Consider the following 18,473-nt stretch of genomic DNA (forward strand, 5'->3'; position numbering starts at 1 on the left):
GGCCGGGGGGCTGCACTGAAAATGGGTTATTTCCTCACTGTCAAAATGAGCAAAAGATAGTCCTCTATCCATTGTTTTTGGAATTTTAATTTGGGTGATTATTAGTGAGTTGGACACAGTCCAGACACGGTATAAATGTAGGTCCATTATCAGTACTACACTGTTTTGATTTGGTTTTAGTCATTTTAAAGTATACTGAACAAAAATATAAATGCAACCAGTAAAGTGTTAAAAGATCCCAGAAATGTTCCAGATGCACAAAAAGCTTATTTCTCAAATGTTGGGCACAAATTTGTTTAAATCCCTGTTAGTGAGCATTTCTCTTTTGCCAAGATAATCCATCCACCTGACAGGTGTGGCATATCAAGAAGCTGATTAAACAGCATGATCATTACACAGGTGCACCTTGTGCTGGGGACAATAAAAGGCTACAAAAAATGTGCTTGTTTATTTCTCTACCATAAGCCACCTCCAACATCGTTTTAGAAAATTTGGCAGTAGGAACAGCTGATAAAACTGTGGGTTTGCACAACCAAAGAATTTCTGCACAAACTTTCAGAAACCGTCTTAGGAAAGCTCATCTGCGTGCTCTTTGTTCTCACCAGGGTCTTGACCTGACTGCAGTTCAGTTTCGTAACCGACTTCAGTGGGCAAATGCTCACCTTCGATGGCCACTGGCACACTGGAGAAGTGTGCTCTTCATGGACAAATCTCGGTTTTAACTGGACCAGGTAGATGGCAGACATTGTGTATTGCTTTTTTGTGGGCGAGCAGTTTTCTGATGTCATCGTTGTGAACAAAGTGCCCCATGGTGGCGGTGGGGTTATGGTATGGGCAGGCATAAGCTACAGACAATGAACACAATTGCATTTTATCGATGGCAATTTGAATACACAGAGATACAGTGACGAGATCATGAGGCCCATTGTCGTGCCATTTATCTTCCGCCATCACCTCATATTTCAGCATGATAATGCACAGGCCCATGTTGCAAGGATCTGTACACAATTCCTGGAAGATGAAAATGGCCCACTTCTTCCATGGCCTGCATACTCACCAGACATGTCACCCATTGAGCATGTTTGGGATGCTCTGGATCGACGTGTACATCAGCGTGTTCCAGTTCCTGCCAATATCCAGAAACTTCTCACAGCCACTGAAGAGGGGGACAACATTCCACAGGCCTGATCAAGTCTATGCGAAGGAGATATGTCACGCTGCATGAGGCAAATGGTGGTCACAACAGATACTGACTAGTTTTCTGATATACCCCCTACTTTTTTTAAAGGTATCTGTGACCAACAGATGTATATCTGTATTCCCAGTCATGTGAAATCCATAGATTAGGGCCTCATTTATTTATTTCAATTTACTAATTTCCTTATATGAACTGTAACTCAGTAAAAAAAATATATAAATTGTTGTCTTTATATTTTGAGTTCATACCCCCAAAATGTTTATTTTATTTTACTCAACCACACATGTATCTCTATATGGCTCTGATGAGTTCTCCTCCACACTTCCTTCTAATTCCGCCTGTTTTTGGTCTGCTGGTTCAGGCCCAGCTCTGTGTGGAGAAAGGCCAGCTGTCGAGCACTCTGAGTGGGGAAGGGAGAGAGACAGGAGTGGGCTGTCATGTCAGCCCGAGAACAGCAATGTATAATAGTGTAATCCTCTTACCTGACTCCATAACTCCATATCAACAATGCCAACATGTTTTATAACTCAACAACCTTGGTTGGCAGGTTAGTGATGCTTATTACAGTGTTTATGATTATGTAGTGTTCATAAATCTACACTAACTCATGCACTATATAGGGTGCCACTCAGATGGTTTATGGGTCAGAGACTGATCAGTTCATATTGTCGTGGACTCTATAAAAGAAGGGATATCATGAGAGAGCCCATAGGTACCTCAGTCAGAGACAGTTCAAAGTCCCCTGGGCCAAAGTGGTCTGCTCCTGGTTGAAGGTCCAGAATGACACTGGGTGTGGGCTCAGATTCTGGATACAGAGATGACAACACAAACAACAAATCAGCATTGTTCATCATGTCCAATACAAGTGTCCGATCTCTGTCAACATGACCACATCAGAGGTTGTCATTGCCAGGGAGGAAGTGTTCTGATCGGAATGTGGCTGCAGTCAGGCGGGGTGCAACAATATCCAGTCCCTCTAGTAGCAAAATGGTCATTTAATCAATAGTAGCGAAGATATTTTAGGCTGGGTGCAAAAGCAATAGGTGTTTCCCCTATAATGTAGTGAGTGTCTGGTGTGTTCTGTAGTGTTTCCTCCTGTGATCACAGCTTGATGAGAAGAGCAAAGGAAACAAGAGGAGCTCTAATTCTGAAAAGTCCTCAGTCATTTCTTTCTAATCTGACTGCTGCTCTCCTAGGCTCCATCCCTCCCTCTCTCTCCCCTCCCGCTCTCTCCCCTCCCTCCCTCTTGTCCTCCCTTTCTCCTCAATGTGCTGTGTTTCACAAGCCTCCTCCTGACCTTGCCAGAGCCCAGTGTATTGTTCCTTATCTCTCCTGCTGATACACTATCTCATAAACATGCTAATGAACCCGGCTGTGGGTGTGCGATCAGCACTTTATCAATGACAGAGGAGAGGGGTAGAGATTAGTGAGAGACCCTCTCTGCCTCTGCACACAAGTGTGTATGTCTGTGAGTGACAGAAAATTAGACAGAGTGAATGTGTGTGTGAGAAACAGAGTAGGAGACAGTGTGTGGTTGAGAGAAAGAGAGCGATGTACAAACACAACCCATATTTATGTCTATTTATTTTCCCTTTTGCACTAACTATTTGCACATCGTTACAACACTGTATATAGACATGACATTTGAAATGTCTTCATTCTTTTGGAAATTCTGTGAGTGTAATGTTTACTGTTTATTTATTTCACTTGTTTATTATCTACTTCACTTGCTTTGGCAATGTTAACATATGTTTCCCATGCCAATAAAGGCCTTATATTGAAATTGAATTGATGTGAGATTATTAAGGAGCGGTAAAGAGCTAGAGTAAGTCCCTCACTGGGGGAATCAGTATGACTTGCTGATGCTGATTCACATAGAGCTGCTGTGCTACAAGGTGACCTCTGCTCTGTACTGGATATAAACTCCTACACTTCTAGCAATGATCCATTACAGCAGTCTCCTGAGGAACACACACTCCTCTAGTGGGACCTCAATCTGACCACACTGCTGCTCTTCAGGAAGAACAAAACTCTGGACAATTCTGGGATAATGAGTCTTCATTGGAATGTGCTTTAGGGAGAGTAACTGTTTCATGTCTATCTCCTCACCAGATACAGGGTGGCCATTGAGGTGTGTGTGAATTGCTTCCTGAAGTCTCTCCTCGTACTTGTGTACTCCGGCTACAGGCACTCTGTTGTCTTCTATGTAGGCTGTGAGCAGCATGGAGGGGTAGTGCTGTGGAATACACACACAAAAATGCCAATTTAAATTATGAAGCCCTTTTTATCTCAGCAGTTGTCACAAAGTGCTATACAGATACGCAGCCTAAAACCCCAAAGAGAAAAAGCACAGAGTTTAAAAGTTGTTTGGGCAATGTTTGCATATTATTTTATGGTTTTGTGTTGTGTACAGTAAGGTTTATAAGCAAACCTGAGGTGTAATGTTATGACAGGGGCAGTAGGAGGCGATAGTGTCCCTTTGGCAGGGGTCTGACATGGGGTCCCCCCATTCCCCCCTCTCCTCCAGCGTCAGGGGCAGACTGGGCTCCTGCATAGTGCCCAGCACATCAAGGAAAGGTGCCTGGAGACAGAAGAGAACACCTAACCAGTGACTTGTGAGGGTGAAGGCCTAATCCTTACTCAAGATATGTGGCCGTACTGTAATTTGAACTTTTCCACTAATTATACATTGATGTCCAGTGGCGATTTTAGCATGTAAATTAGATGCATGCCAGCAAAGGCACTACACACTAATTGCACAATTTTTAACCTTTATTTAACTAGGCAAGTCAGTTAAGAACAAATTCTTATATACAATGACGGCCTACTGGGGAACAGTGGGGTAACTGCCTTGTTCAGGGGCAGAATGACAGATTTTTTACTTGTCAGCTCGGGGACTCGATCCAGCAACCTTTCTGGCCCAATGCTCTAAGCACTACGCTACCTGCTGCCCCCCACTATAATGGCGACAAGCTGTGCCCACAAACTGTTAGGGCCTACATAAAACTGTCCCAACAGCAGAGCTTTCTTTCCAGCACAATGGAGTGAATCCTTACCAATGCGAGAAATTGCCAAGAAACCGAAGATCTCGTACAACGCTGTGTACTACTCCCTTCACAGAACAGTGCAAACTGGCTCAAACCAGAATAGAAAGAGGAGTGGGAGGCCCCGGTGTACAACTGAGCAAGAGGACAAGTACATTAGAGTGTCTAGTGTGAGAAACAAGCGCCTCACAAGTCCTCAACTGGCAGCTTCATTAAATAGTACCCGCAAAACACCAGTCTCACCGTCAACAGTGAAGAGGTGACTCCGGGATGCTGGCCTTCTAGGCAGAGTTCTTCTGTTCAGTGTCTGTGTTCTTTTTCCCATCTTAATCTTTTATTTTATTGGCCAGTCTGAGATATGGCTTTTTCTTTGCAACAGTTGTTTACAGACAGATTATTTCACTTATAATTCACTGTATCGCAATTGCAATGGGTCAGAAATGTACATACGCTAAGTTGACTGCCTTTAAACAGGTTGAAAAATTCCAGAAAATTATGTCATGGCTTTAGAAGCTTCTGATCGGCTAATTGACATTATTTGAGTCAATTGGAGGTGTACCTGTGGATGTATTTCAAGGCCTACTTTCAAACTCAGTGCCTCTTTGCTTGACATCATGGGAAAATCTAAAGAAATCAGCCAAGACCTCAGAAAAAACTATGTAGACCTCCACAAGTCTGGTTCATCCTTGGGAGCAATTTTCAAACGCCTGAAGGTACCACATTCATCTGTACAAACAATAGTACGCAAGTATAAACACCATGCGACCATGCATCCGTCACACTGCTCAGGAAGGAGACGCGTTCTGTTTCATTGAGATGAATGTACTTTGGTGTGAAAAGAGCAAATAATTCCCAGAACAACAGCAAAGGACCTTGTGAAGATGCTGGAGGAAACAGGTACAAAAGTATCTATAGCCACAGTAAAACGAGTCCTATATCGACATAACCTGATGGCCACTCAGCAAGGAAGATGCCACTGCTCCAAAACAGCCATAAAAAAAGCCAGACTACGGTTTGCAACTGCACATGGGGACAAAGATCGTACTTTTTGGAGAAATGTCCTCTGGTCTGATGAAACAAAAATAGAACTGTTTGGCCATAATGACCAATGTTATGCTTGGAGGAAAAAGGGGGAGGCTTACAAGCCGAAGAACACCATCCCAACCGTGAAGCACGGGGGTGGCAGCATCATGTTATGGGGGTGCTTTGCTGCAGGAGGGACATGTGCACTTCACAAAATAGATGGCATCATGAGGGAGGAAAATTATGTGGATATATTGAAGCAACATCTCAAGACATCAGTCAGGAAGTTAAAGCTTGGTTGCACATGGGTCTTCCAAATGGACAATGACCCCAAGCATACTTCCAAAGTTGTGGCAAAATGGCTTAAGGACAACAAAGTCAAGGTATTGGAGTGGCCATCACAAAGCCCTGACCTCAATCCCATAGAAAATTTGTGGGCAGAACTGAAAAAGCGTGTGCGAGCAAGGAGGCCTACAAACCTGACTCAGTTACACCAGCTCTGTCAGGAGGAATGGGCCAAAATTCACCCAACTTATTGTGGGAAGCTTGTGGAAGGCTACCCGAAACGTTTGACACGAGTCAAACAATTTAAAGGCAATGCTACCAAATACTAATTGAGTGTATGTAAACTTCTGACCCACTGGGAATGTGATGAAAGAAATAAAAGCTGAAATAAATCATTCTCTCTACTATTATTCTGACATTTCACATTCTTAAAATAAAGTGGTGATCTTAACTGACCTAAAACACAGAATTTTTACTGGGATTAAATGTCAGGAATTGTGAAAAACTGAGTTTAAATGTATTTGGCTAAGGTGTATGTAAACTTTCGACTTCAACTGTATGTATATATATATATATATATATATATATATATATATATATATATATATATATATACACACTGCTCAAAAAAATAAAGGGAACACTTAAACAACACATCCTAGATCTGAATGAAAGAAATAATCTTATTAAATACTTTTTTCTTTACATATTTGAATGTGCTGACAACAACATCACACAAAATTAATCAATGGAAATCCAATTTATCAACCCATGGAGGTCTGGATTTGGAGTCACACTCAAAATTAAAGTGGAAAACCACACTACAGGCTGATCCAACTTTGATGTAATGTCCTTAAAACAAGTCAAAATGAGTCTGAGTAGTGTGTGTGGCCTCCACGTGCCTGTATGACCTCCCTACAACGCCTGGGCGTGCTCCTGATGAGGTGGCGGATGGTCTCCTGAGGGATCTCCTCCCAGACCTGGACTAAAGCATCCACCAACTCCTGGACAGTCTGTGGTGCAACGTGGCGTTGGTGGATGGAGCGAGACATGATGTCCCAGATGTGCTCAATTGGATTCAGGTCTGGGGAACGGGCAGGCCAGTCCATAGCATCAATGCCTTCCTCTTGCAGGAACTGCTGACACACTCCAGCCACATGAGGTCTAGCATTGTCTTGCATTAGGAGGAACCCAGGCCCAACCGCACCAGCATATGGTCTCACAAGGGGTCTGAGGATCTCATCTCGGTACCTAATGGCAGTTAGGCTACCTCTGGCGAGCACATGGAGGGCTGTGTGGCCCCCCAAAGAAATGCCACCCCACACCATGACTGACCCACCGCCAAACCGGTCATGCTGGAGGATGTTGCAGGCAGCAGAACGTTCTCCACGGTGTCTCCAGACTCTGTCACGTCTGTCACGTGCTCAGTGTGAACCTGCTTCATCTGTGAAGAGCACAGGGCGCCAGTGGCGAATTTGCCAATCTTGGTGTTCTCTGGCAAATGCCAAACGTCCTGCACGGTGTTGGGCTGTAAGCACAACCCCCACCTGTGGACGTCGGGCCCTCATACCACCCTCATGGAGTCTGTTTCTGACCGTTTGAGCAGACACATGCACATTTGTGGCCTGCTGGAGGTCATTTTGCAGGGCTCTGGCAGTGCTTCTCCTGCTCCTCCTTGCACAAAGGCGGAGGTAGCGGTCCTGCTGCTGGGTTGTTGCCCTCCTACGGCCTCCTCCACGTCTCCTGATGTACTGGCCTGTCTCCTGGTAGCGCCTCCATGCTCTGGACACTACGCTGACAGACACAGCAAACCTTCTTGCCACAGCTCGCATTGATGTGCCATCCTGGATGAGCTGCACTACCTGAGCCACTTGTGTGGGGTGTAGACTCCGTCTCATGCTACCACTAGAGTGAAAGCACCGCCAGCATTCAAAAGTGACCAAAACATCAGCCAGGAAGCATAGGAACTGAGAAGTGGTCTGTGGTCACCACCTGCACAACCACTCCTTTATTGGGGGTGTCTTGCTAATTGCCTATAATTTCCACCTGTTGTCTATTCCATTTGCACAACAGCATGTGAAATTTATTGTTAATCAGTGTTGCTTCCTAAGTGGACAGTTTGATTTCACAGAAGTGTGATTGACTTGGAGTTATATTGTGTTGTTTAAGTGTTCCCTTTATTTTTTTGAGCAGTGTATTATATATATATATATGTGTATATGTAACATTTTATTTATTTATTTTTGCTAAAAATGTGGGGCTCAAAACCCCACCGGCTCTGCCCCACCTGCCTTGAACTGCGGGTCGCCACTGTTGACGTCAATGGGGTATTTGCGCAGAAAGTTAAGTTACACACACTTTTCACAAGTAAGGATTCAGGCCTGAGAGAGCAGAGAAAATAGGGGTGGAAATGTGTGTGTGTTTTTGAAGGCTGCAGGTAGGGTCTGGGTGGTTTTACCTGTAGTGTGACAGCTCGTATGAGGTGGGGGTGTAGGTTGCAGAGCGCCCCCACCAGTATGGCCCCAGCACTGCGAGCGGTGAGGGCGGTCAGAGAGGGTCTCGACACCCCCAGGTCATAGAGCCTGTGGATACAGGCAGCCAGGTCCTCCACTCCTCTCGATTTGCCCTCCATACGACCCTGTCTATGCCAGCCCAGGCCACGCTCACCTCCACCCCTACAACCACACATGTAGTCAGAGTGGTAAAACATTCAGAAGTGCTGCAAACTCCTTTTTTTACAAGACAGATAATCATATACAGTTCCAGTCAAGTTTAGACACACCTACTCATTCAAGGGTTTTTCTTCATTTTTACTATTTTCTACATTGTAGAAACATCAAAACTAGGAAATAATAAATATGGAATCATATAATAACCAAAAAAGTGTTAAACAAATCAAAATAGATTTTAGATTCTTCAAAGTAGCCACCCTTTGCCTTGATGACAGCTTTGCACACTCTTGGCATTCTCTCAACCAGCTTCATAAGTCTTGAAGGAGTTCCCACATATGCTGAGCACTTGTTGGGTGCTTTTCCTTCACTCTGCGGTCCAACTCATCCCAAACCATCTTAATTGGGTTGAGGTCGGGTGATTGTGGAGGCCAGGTCATCTGTTGCAGCACTCCATCACTCTCCTTCTTGGTCAAATAGCCCTAACACAGCCTGGAGGTGTGTTTTGGGTCATTGTCCTGTTGAAAAACAAATGATAGTCCCACTAAGCGCAAACCAGATGGGATGGCGTATTTGCTGCAGAATGCTGTGGTAGCCATGCTGGTTAAGTGTGCCTTGAACTCTAAATAAATCACTGACAGTGTCACCAGCACAGCACCATCACACCTCCTCCTCCATGCTTCACGGTAGGAACCACACATGCGAAGATCATCCGTTCACCTACTCTGCATCTCACAAAGACAGAGGTTGGAACCAAAAATCTCAAATTTGGACTCATCAGACCAAAGGTCAGATTTCCATTGGTCTAATGTCCATTGCTCGTGTTTCTTGGCCCAAGCAAGTCCCTTCTTCTTTTTGTTGTCCTTAAGTAGTGGTTTCTTTGCAGCAATTAAACCATGAAGGCCTGATTCACGCAGTCTCCCCTGAACAGTTGATGTTGAGATGTGTCTGTTACTTGAACTCTGTGAGGTGCAATCTGAGGTGCAGTTAATTGCTGATTTCTGAGGCTGGTAATTCTAAAGAACTTATTCTCTGAACCAGAGGTAACTCTGGTACTTCCTTTCCTGTGGCGGTCCTCATGAGAGCCAGTTTTATCATAGCGCTTGACGTTTTTTTCAACTGCACATGAATAAACTTTCAAAGTTCTTGAAATTTGCCAGATTGACTGACCTTCATGTCTTAAAGTAATGATGGACTGTCATTTATGTTTGCTTATTTGAGCTGTTTTTGCCATAATATGGACTTGGTGTTTTACCAAATATGGCTATCTTCTGTATACCACCCCTACCTTGTCACAACACAACTGATTGGCTCAAACTCTTAAGGAAAGAAATTCCACAAATTAACTTTTAACAAGGCACACCAGTTAATTGAAATGCATTCCAGGTGACTACCTCATGAAGCTGGTTGAGAGAATGCCAAGAGTGTGCAAAGCTGTCATCAAGGCAAAGGGTGGCTACTTTGAAGAATCTCAAATATAAAATATATTTTGATTTGTCACCTTATTTAGTTACGACATGATTCTATATGTGTTATTTCATAGTTTATGTCTTTACTATTATTCTACAATGCAGAAAATAGTAAAAATAAAGAAAAACCCTTGAATGAGTAAGTGTGTCCACATTTCTGACTGGTACTATATGTTCTACAGAAAACATTACAATGAGAGCACTAACAATTAATATAGCCACCCACAACAACAGACTTTATCCTGTAGGAACAATGTTTCTGTGGTGCAAAGGCTTCTGGGAGTTGTAGCGCTACCTGACATGGCAGTAGGCCAGAGCCCAGCCATCTTCAAGCAGCAGTCTTTTGTCTGGGCTGAAGTCCATGTTAAGGTCCATGCCATAGGCCCCATACACATGCACCAGCAATGGAGCACCCCTCAGCTCCTCCAACATAGGTATGTGGAAGAGAGTCAGTGGTACCATGGTACCGTCCTATAGGCCGAGAGAGAGAGAGTACAGTAATCACTATACACACACAAAATATGACATACTGTTTTCGAAAGAAAATGTGCTTGTATGTGAGGGAATGTAATGTGTGTGTGAGCTCCTAGACTTTGGTGTTTCATGAGCCTCTGGTGAACCCTTACTGCAGGCTGGTAGGTCATCAGTGGATTACCAAAATACAGTCCACACCCATCATTTCGGCATTGTATTCTTGAGGCTTTCCTCTCTGAGTGTGTGTGTGTGTGTACGATTCAGATCCAGTCTACCTGGCTGGGGGCCTCTAGTCGGGTGGTTTGATACTCCTGGGGGGTTCTGTGTTCCTCTGTGTCCTCCTGTAAGAGGAGCCTGTTCTCCCTGGGGGAGTAGCGGTACAGGACAGGGGGGTGGACTGGAGACGACAGGAGGAACTCCAACCAGCCACTGTCTGTCAGCCCAGCCCTCTTGGTCTCTATGGCACAGGCCCACGGTGGCAGCTGAGAGATGGAGGACAGTTCTGGTTAAAGGGATACTGCTAGATTCTAGCAATTAAGTTGTGGATGTCCTTTTTATGTCTCTGCGTGCAGTATGAAGGAAGTTAGAGGTCGTTTCATGGCTTTGCCGGAATCTCAGTATTCGTTTAAGGCCTCGCTTTCATGATACAGTATACTACCAGTACACCTGGCTAGGCAGTGCAGTGTTCAACATAGTCATGGCCATCAGAATGATAATCAACTGCCTCAGCAGGAGGAGAAATAGAGTAGCCTGTTAAGAGGTAACAGTTTATGTATTTTAAAACTGTGGAATAAAAATGATACTAATCAAATAAGAGTGATGCCTTCATATAGCTATTTCTGTCACCTGCAGGGTGGATGTGGTTGCTGGCTGGGATAGTGGGACCACCTGGAGTGCTAGCAGGCCTAAGGGGTCCCTGGTGGCCAACACACAGTGGTCCTGGAGCACCTCCATGTCCTTCACAGCTGTCCCAGGACCAGGGCTACACACTGGGACCCAGTGTTTGATGGAGGGGGATGAGAGAGGTGCCCTCAACACCTGGGACAGCATAGAATAGAATCATAGATTATACTGATAACACATGCATTTATCAAGTCATGTACACACACAAGCACAGTGTGCAACTGTGCGTGCTGTTTGTTTGCATGCAGATCCACTGATTTGTCCATAGAGAATATTTTTATTTCAATGTCTATGGCGTTGTCTGAGGCAGTAGGCTACCTGGTACTCTATCAATGTCTATGGGGTTGTCTGAGGCAGTAGGCTACCTGGTACTCTATCAATGTCTATGGGGTTGTCTGAGGCAGTAGGCTACCTGGTACTCTATCAATGTCTATGTGGTTGTCTGAGGCAGTAGGCTACCTGGTACTCTATCAATGTCTATGGCGTTGTCTGAGGCAGTAGGCTACCTGGTACTCTATCAATGTCTATGGGGTTGTCTGAGGCAGTAGGCTACCTGGTACTCTATCAATATCTATGGGGTTGTCTAAGGCAGTAGGCTACCTGGTACTCTATCAATATCTATGGGATTGTCTGAGGCAGTAGGCTACCTGGTACTCTTGTCCAGGTCCAGTGTTGGCCAGGATGTACAGCTGGCCGTGGGAGTGCTCTACATGGTACAGCAGCTCAGGGAGGCGGGCCTGGACCAGAGTGGGCTCCATAAGGGGCTTGGCGCTGTCAATCAGCCACACCTCAGAGCTCCTCTTACTGCTACAGTTAACAAGCACCAGCCTCCTGTCTCTGGAGAGACTCACCTCAACAAACACACTGTGGACAAAAGAAAACTTAAGAAAACAGAGCACTTTAACACATGTTCTCTGTGTTTTAATGGCTCGTGTCCTAACATGGCCTCTTCCGAACATTACAGTACATGATGTACACACACACACACAGGTGTAAAAAAGGGAGGTGTGTGTTATTCTTACTCAGGCTGCTGTTCCTGGTACAACAGGGCACTTCTGGTCCCAGTGGCAGTCAGGTCCAGACGGAACACATGGTGACACTGGAGTTTCTGCTGACTGCTGTAGAATAGGATGTCATCTGTAGCCCACTCTATACATACATACACACACACACACACACACACACACACACACACACACACACACACACACACACACACACACACACACCACGACAATCCTCACACATCTTATTTTCTGTGTAGAAGAGTCCATATTAAACACAGTGTATTTGGAAAGTATTCAGACCCCTTGACTTTTCCACATTTTGTTAAGTTACAGCCTTATTCTAAAATTGATTAATTAAAAAAGAATCCTCAGCAATCTACACACAATAACCATAATGACAAAGCGAAAACAGGTTTTTAGAAAGGTTCGTAAATGTATTACAAATAAAAAAACAGAAATACCTTATTTACATAAGTATTCAGCCCCTTTGCTATGAGACTCGCAATTCCGCTCAGGTGCATCCTGTTTCCATTGATCATCCTTGTGATGTTTCTACAACTTGATTAGAGTCCACTAGTGGTAAATTCAATTGATTGGACATGATTTGGAAAGGCACACGCCTGTCTATATAAGGTCCCACAGTTGACAGTGCATGTCAGAGCAAAAACCAAGCCATGAGGTCAAAGGAATTGTCCGTGGCACAGATCTGGGGAAGGGTACCAAAACATTTCTGCAGCATTGAAGGTCCCCAAGAACACAGTGGCCTCCATCATTCTTAAATGGAAGAAGTTTGGAACCACCAAGACTCTTCCTAGAGCTGGCCGCCCGGCCAAACTGAGCAATCGGGGGAGAAGGGCCTTGGTCAGGGAGGTGACTAATAACCCGATGGTCAGTCTGACAGAGCAACAGAGTTCCTCTGTGGAGTTGGGAGAACCTTCCAGAAGGACAATCATCTCTGCAGCACTCCACCAATTAGGCCTTTATGGTAGAATGGCCAGACAGAAGCCACTCCTCAGTAAAAGGCACATGACAGCCCACTTTGAATTTGCCAGAAGGCACCTAAAGACTCTCAGACGATGAGAAACAAGATTCTCTGGTCTGATGAAACCAAGATTGAACTCTTTGGCCTGAATGCCAAGCATCACGTCTAGAAGAAACCTGGCACCATCCCTACGGTGAAGCATGGTGGTGGCAGCATCATGCTGTGGGGATGTTTTTCAATGGCAGGGATTGGGAGACTCCTCAGGATCAAGGCAAAGATGAACGGAGCAAAGTACAGAGAGATCCTTGGTGAAAACCTACTTCAGAGCGCTCAGGATCTCAGACTGTGGTGAAGGTTCACCTTCCAACAGGACAACAACCCTAAGCACACAGCCAAGACAATGCAAAAGTGGCTTCGGGACAGGTCTCAATGTCCTTGAGTGGCCCAGCCAGAGCCCGGACTTGAACCCGATCTAACATCTCTGGAAAGACCTGAAAATAGCTGTGCCGCAAAGCTCCACATCCAACCTGACAGAGCTTGAGGATCTGCAGAGAAGAATGGGAGAAACTCCCCAAATACAGGTGTGCCAAGCTTGTAGCGTCATACCCAAGAAGACTCACGGCTGTAATTGCTGCCTAAGGTGCTTAGACAAAGTACTGAGTAAAGGGTCTGAATATAGATTTATGAGGAAAAAAATCTATTTAATCAATTTTAGAATAAGGCTGAAAAGTTTCACGAAGGCACAGTATAACACTACGCTGTTTATATCCATGTTATAAACCCTCTCTCTCACCGACGCTGAAGACCTTGTCAATGGTGAGTAGAGGTTGAGGTGGGTCCAGGGTAGGTTCTCTGTCTCCTAGCTTGACAAGGACACATCTGGCCTCCTCTCTGTGGGGGGCCTTCACTGTGGCAGCCAGGGCATGCTCACTGGGGGAGAGACGCAACCTCTGGAGGCTCCAATCTCCCTCCCCCACGGAGTCCAGACACAACACCTTTTCTGGCTCTGGGTCACCTGCAGCCAGTCAGTCACAAACCCACACCTTACATTGTTTAATGTAATTTACTTATCTTCAGCTCTGGACAGTAGTAGAAAGTGGTGTGATTAGGGAAAGGTCTGTCCAGAAAATTGTGCTTACCCTGCCTGGTATCCATTCTATAGATGCCATCCCCCTCCATGAAGTACACATGGTTACGCCCCTGGATCTGGAGAGACAGCTGTTTGTCAGTAAAATGACTACTTTATTAAACCAGTGTTAGTTGTTTAGACACCTTTGCCAAAACATCAGGCACAACTTTACCATTGTATTGTCTGGGCCTACGGAGAACCTCTGGTATATGACCCTTAACCTTCTCTTGAAAGACCTCTCCAGACTTCTGTATTTCTTATTACGAGAGTTGAATTCCACAGTGGAGCTGGAAGGGTCCTGAAGGACATGAACATATTAGGTGAAATGTATGCACAAATGCTCACAGTGTGACTGTCATCTGAATATATGTGCCTTTATACATTTGGATTGACTGTTTGAGAGTACATTTCCAACAACAAAAACAAGACCCCATTGCCTATCAGATTCTAACAAAAGGATCAGTTTCTCTACGATATCCACTTCATCTTTGGTTACTACAAGGCTAGCATGTTTGTCAGTAACATATCCCTAGAAACATTCCTTAAATATTAGATGAGGACAGTAATCAGAGGTAAAGGTCTGCGGTGTAACTAGCACCAATAGAGAGCGAGTACAGCACCTTTACTATTGTGCAACGACGTGTACCCGTTAGGTAGATCAATCCTCTAGGTTTGCAGGTGAAAAGGCTCCAGACTTGATTAAATGTACCTCCCCGAATCAGAGGACTGAGCCACGAATGCAGACTGGTCATGGAACACATAGTCGCTGTCACTGTAACTGACAGACCAAGCTATAATTTCATGTCAATCATTGTTTTGAAAGTGAACCCCATCCCAAGTTTGAACACATTTTTCTTTAAAAAAATAACAGTATCAAGTATGTCTTCTTGTGTCGCTTTAATAGTCCATAGTTACTGTAATTAAATGTAGTTTGATTGCCTTTGCCGTTGCGCAACCTCCAGGATACTAGCAGAACATTTTCAAAACATTGATTTGAGCGCTGTTTGATGGCGTATAAACTAGGCAAAAATAATCAATCCCAGACGGCATACGATTTGTAACTCAATACTGCGTTCGATGATGTTGGTAATACATTGCTATGTCTTGCTGTCACAAGTGTACGGAAGTAGCATGCTTTCTCCATCAGCACCGGAGCAGTTCGGGTTTTACCGGTTGATGACACGCTACCACTGTACTACTTGTCCTATTCTGTGAACTAACAGAGCCATACTCGCTTTATTAGACCGTGTGCTTCACACTGTAAATCATTGTAGAATTGTATTTATTTTTGCCCAAAACACTGAAGACAGGATGGAAGGGAAGTTGACAGGTGAACCAGAAAAATGTAAATATCACGAATCGCCGTTGCCATCCTTGCCAGAAAATAAAGAAAAAGAGCTCATTACCAACCACCAATCCAATCGAGACCCTAATTGTGGAACCGACGTAGCTCGTGCAAGATGGACTCTCCTACGACAGGTAAAACAAGCGTCACATTTCCAATGGGTTTGTTATCAACTGACAGAATCAATGTTGCATTGCGCCTAACGTTAGCTAGCTAGCTAATATCATTGCGCCATTAGCTAGCTAGATATATACTGGCTTTAGCTAAGCTACATTTATCAGCAATTTACCATTCATAGACCTGTATCTGTATTTACAGTAACATGTGTAACAGATTATATACAGCTCTCCAGTCCTCTGTCCCAGTTGGGCTGTAACCATAACAGTGTGAGGGCATGACCTGAGAGGGAGGTTTTGTCCTTACATGGGCATTTCACTGATACACAAAATGCTTCCAGAAATATCCTCTTGCATTTCAAATACTGTATAGTATAAAAAATACAAATAAAACATCACTAATTCATATTGCACTGAGCAAGGGCTAGTAATAAAGGTGTTCTGTGACAAGATAATTACTACAGGAACTGTGGGGATCAGTTTCAAGGATGAACAATAGAGCCTGGAGCCATATCAGATCTTCATCACTAGGCTAGATAGAAGGTTCTAATACCTCCATGTCACTCTAATTTGGTCAGTACATGTGTTTTGAGGTGGTGTTTTTAAAGCAGGTCAGGTTGTGTGGTTTGACAGTTGCTATATCTCCCACTCCCTCAGGTGCTGAGGCAGAAACAACTGGACAGTGCAGACTCAGAGGTCAAGCAGGTGTCTGTCCGGAGATTCTCCTCCTTCAACCTGTTCAACAAAACCAGTGTCACGCACCAAGAGACAGATGACCCCTCCGAAGGCCAGTGGGTGGAATACACAAGTGCTTCCTTCCCAGAGTTCAGTGCCTTTCTCAGGTGGGTTTGAGATCCTTGTTGTCCTATGTTTAAGCCGAGCACTGTGCAGCTTACACACACTGTATAATCATATTTCTCTCTCATTCATTTCCAGAGATAACCTCGGGCCCATCAGAGTGAATGAGGTTCTCAACAGTTTTGACAATACAGGGAATGTCTGTGAGTACGTCCTCCATATACATGTTTAAGAGTGTGCGTTCATTTAACCTATGACTACCTCCCTATGATGGCCTCCTGTAACACACTGTTTTCCCACTTACATCGATTGCTCTTCTGGTGAGTCACTCAGCCTGTTGGAAAGCAAGAGTGAGAAAAGGCTATTTTTTCCATTATCGCTGAGGGTAGATTGAGGATCACCTTTTTGTAAGGACTTAACACAGTCTCATGTAATACAAATGATTTGATGTTAAGCTGTGGAAGCCAATCAAATCAGCATCCCGAGGAGATGGTGATGAGGTGAGAAGGTCATGCAGCTGTTTTGCCATGGAAACATCGTTTTCTGTTCTGTTGCCACGGTGACAGCTGTCCTGTATCGTCTTATTTAACGCTGAGTAACAGTTTGGTCAGTAAATGAGAGGTTGGTTGTAGAAGAGGGAACCCCTCAGGGAAGGCTGCATCTCTCTGTACTCCCACTAGCAGGCAGCGCTGATCAGCAGTATTCACACAGCAGAGCCAGAGAGAGCCTGGGAGCTGCCTCTCTCTTTCTATGCCTGCCTGACAGCCAGGTCATGTGGTCATGTGATCCCCACCAGCCTGGCCTTTAGCAGGCCCACATACCTGCTACCCAGTGGGGTGAACATTCCACAAATGTGATGAAAGGAACAGATTGGCTAAAGCTGTTATCTGTGTTCTAGCTCCCTCTCAAGTGAGGCCAAACTCGGGTGTTTTGTTATTATAGTTGAGGACTGTGGTCGAACAAGACTGGTGGTCTGGGCTTTTCATTCTGTGTTCCCGTGTGTTCACTTTTCGTCTTTCAGAAAATGGGTCCACAGAGAAAATACAAATAATTTGTCACCCAGTATATACACTGAGTATACAAAACATTAGGTACACCTTCCTATTATTGAGTTGCACCCCCCCCTTTTATCCTCAGAACAGCCACAATTTGTTGTGGCATGGGCTCTACAAGGTGTCGAAAGCGTTCCACAGGGATGCTGGCCCATGTTGACCCCAAATGGTCCCACAGTTCTGTGAAGTTTGCTGGATGTCTTTTGGGTGGTGGACCATTCTTGATACACACGGGAAACTGTTGAGCGTGAAAAACCCAGCAGCGTTGTAGTTCTTGACACCCTCAAACCGGTGCGCCTGGCACCTACTACCAAACCCCGTTCAAAGGCACGTAAATCTTTTGTCTTGCCCATTCACCCTGTGAATGGCACACATACACAATCCATGTCTCAATTGTCTCAAGGCTTAAAAATCCTTCTTTATCCTGTCTCCTTCCCTTCATCTACACTGATTGAAGTGGATTTAACAAGTGAAATCAATAAGGGATCATAGCTTTCACCTGGATTCACCTGGTCAGTCTGTCATGGAAATAGCAGGTGTCCCTAATTTGTGCTCCACTCAGTGTATGTTGTGATGTAACAGTACACACGGTAATCAATGTATGTAGCTATGTAGACCTATGCATAGATGAATCCTGATTTTAATCAATGAGATAATAAGGACCGCTTGTGTTTGAGTGGATGTCTTAGCACCCCATAGTGTATGTCGAGCCTTCTTTACAGTCACCTGATTGGTTCCGGTTATTCCTGTGTCTTCATAGCTATGGGGATCAGAGGGTCATCTGTGAGCCAGATGGCTACACAGGGGTCTAGGGTCGTGGTAGAGGTCAAAACCGATACTGTACTCAGTCGTCCCACATTATCAGGTCACACAGCACAGCATATACCATCACCTCAGCTAATCCTGATGGACCTGAAAACAGCCAGAAATAATAAGCAGTGGGTCCCCTTGCCCTTATTAGCATATCTGGGTTACATGT

General features: G+C 44.6%; 2 protein-coding genes across 2 annotated transcripts in view; one reads left to right on the forward strand and one right to left on the reverse strand.

Moving 5' to 3' along the window:
* Positions 1-1,343: 1,343 nt before the first annotated feature.
* On the reverse strand, positions 1,344-15,187 carry prepl (prolyl endopeptidase like). Its single transcript, XM_014179971.2, has 14 exons — positions 14,804-15,187; positions 14,356-14,481; positions 14,194-14,260; positions 13,848-14,069; positions 12,088-12,214; positions 11,713-11,929; positions 11,009-11,200; positions 10,438-10,644; positions 9,984-10,159; positions 8,009-8,225; positions 3,630-3,779; positions 3,308-3,434; positions 1,915-2,003; positions 1,344-1,598 (listed from the first exon to the last, which is right to left on the reverse strand). Exons 1-14 carry the CDS (start codon positions 14,942-14,944, stop codon positions 1,527-1,529), a joined length of 2,130 nt encoding a protein of 709 aa, XP_014035446.2. The 5' UTR covers positions 14,945-15,187; the 3' UTR covers positions 1,344-1,526.
* A 108-nt stretch (positions 15,188-15,295) lies between these two features.
* Positions 15,296-18,473, forward strand: part of camkmt (calmodulin-lysine N-methyltransferase) — a 262,674-nt gene continuing 259,496 nt past the window's right edge. Inside the window, exons 1-3 of the mRNA XM_014179982.2 lie at positions 15,296-15,662; positions 16,302-16,486; positions 16,581-16,645. Of these exons, the coding sequence (XP_014035457.1) occupies positions 15,495-15,662; positions 16,302-16,486; positions 16,581-16,645 (418 nt within the window). The 5' untranslated portion in view covers positions 15,296-15,494. The remainder of the gene's footprint in view (positions 15,663-16,301; positions 16,487-16,580; positions 16,646-18,473) is intronic.

This window comes from Salmo salar, chromosome ssa28, assembly GCF_905237065.1.
Source record: "Salmo salar chromosome ssa28, Ssal_v3.1, whole genome shotgun sequence".
In the NCBI taxonomy this organism is placed as follows: domain Eukaryota; kingdom Metazoa; phylum Chordata; class Actinopteri; order Salmoniformes; family Salmonidae; genus Salmo; species Salmo salar.

Coding starts and splice junctions, on each gene's coding strand:
- prepl (XM_014179971.2), bottom strand. CDS start 14,944: ATGTGTTCCATGACCAGTCTGCATTCGTGGCTCAGTCCTCTGATTCGG. Junction 14,482..14,803: donor GTCGTTGCACAATAGTAAAG/GTGCTGTACTCG, acceptor CATGTCCTTCAG/GACCCTTCCAGCTCCACTGT. Junction 3,780..8,008: donor TACGAGCTGTCACACTACAG/GTAAAACCACCC, acceptor TTCTGTCTCCAG/GCACCTTTCCTTGATGTGCT.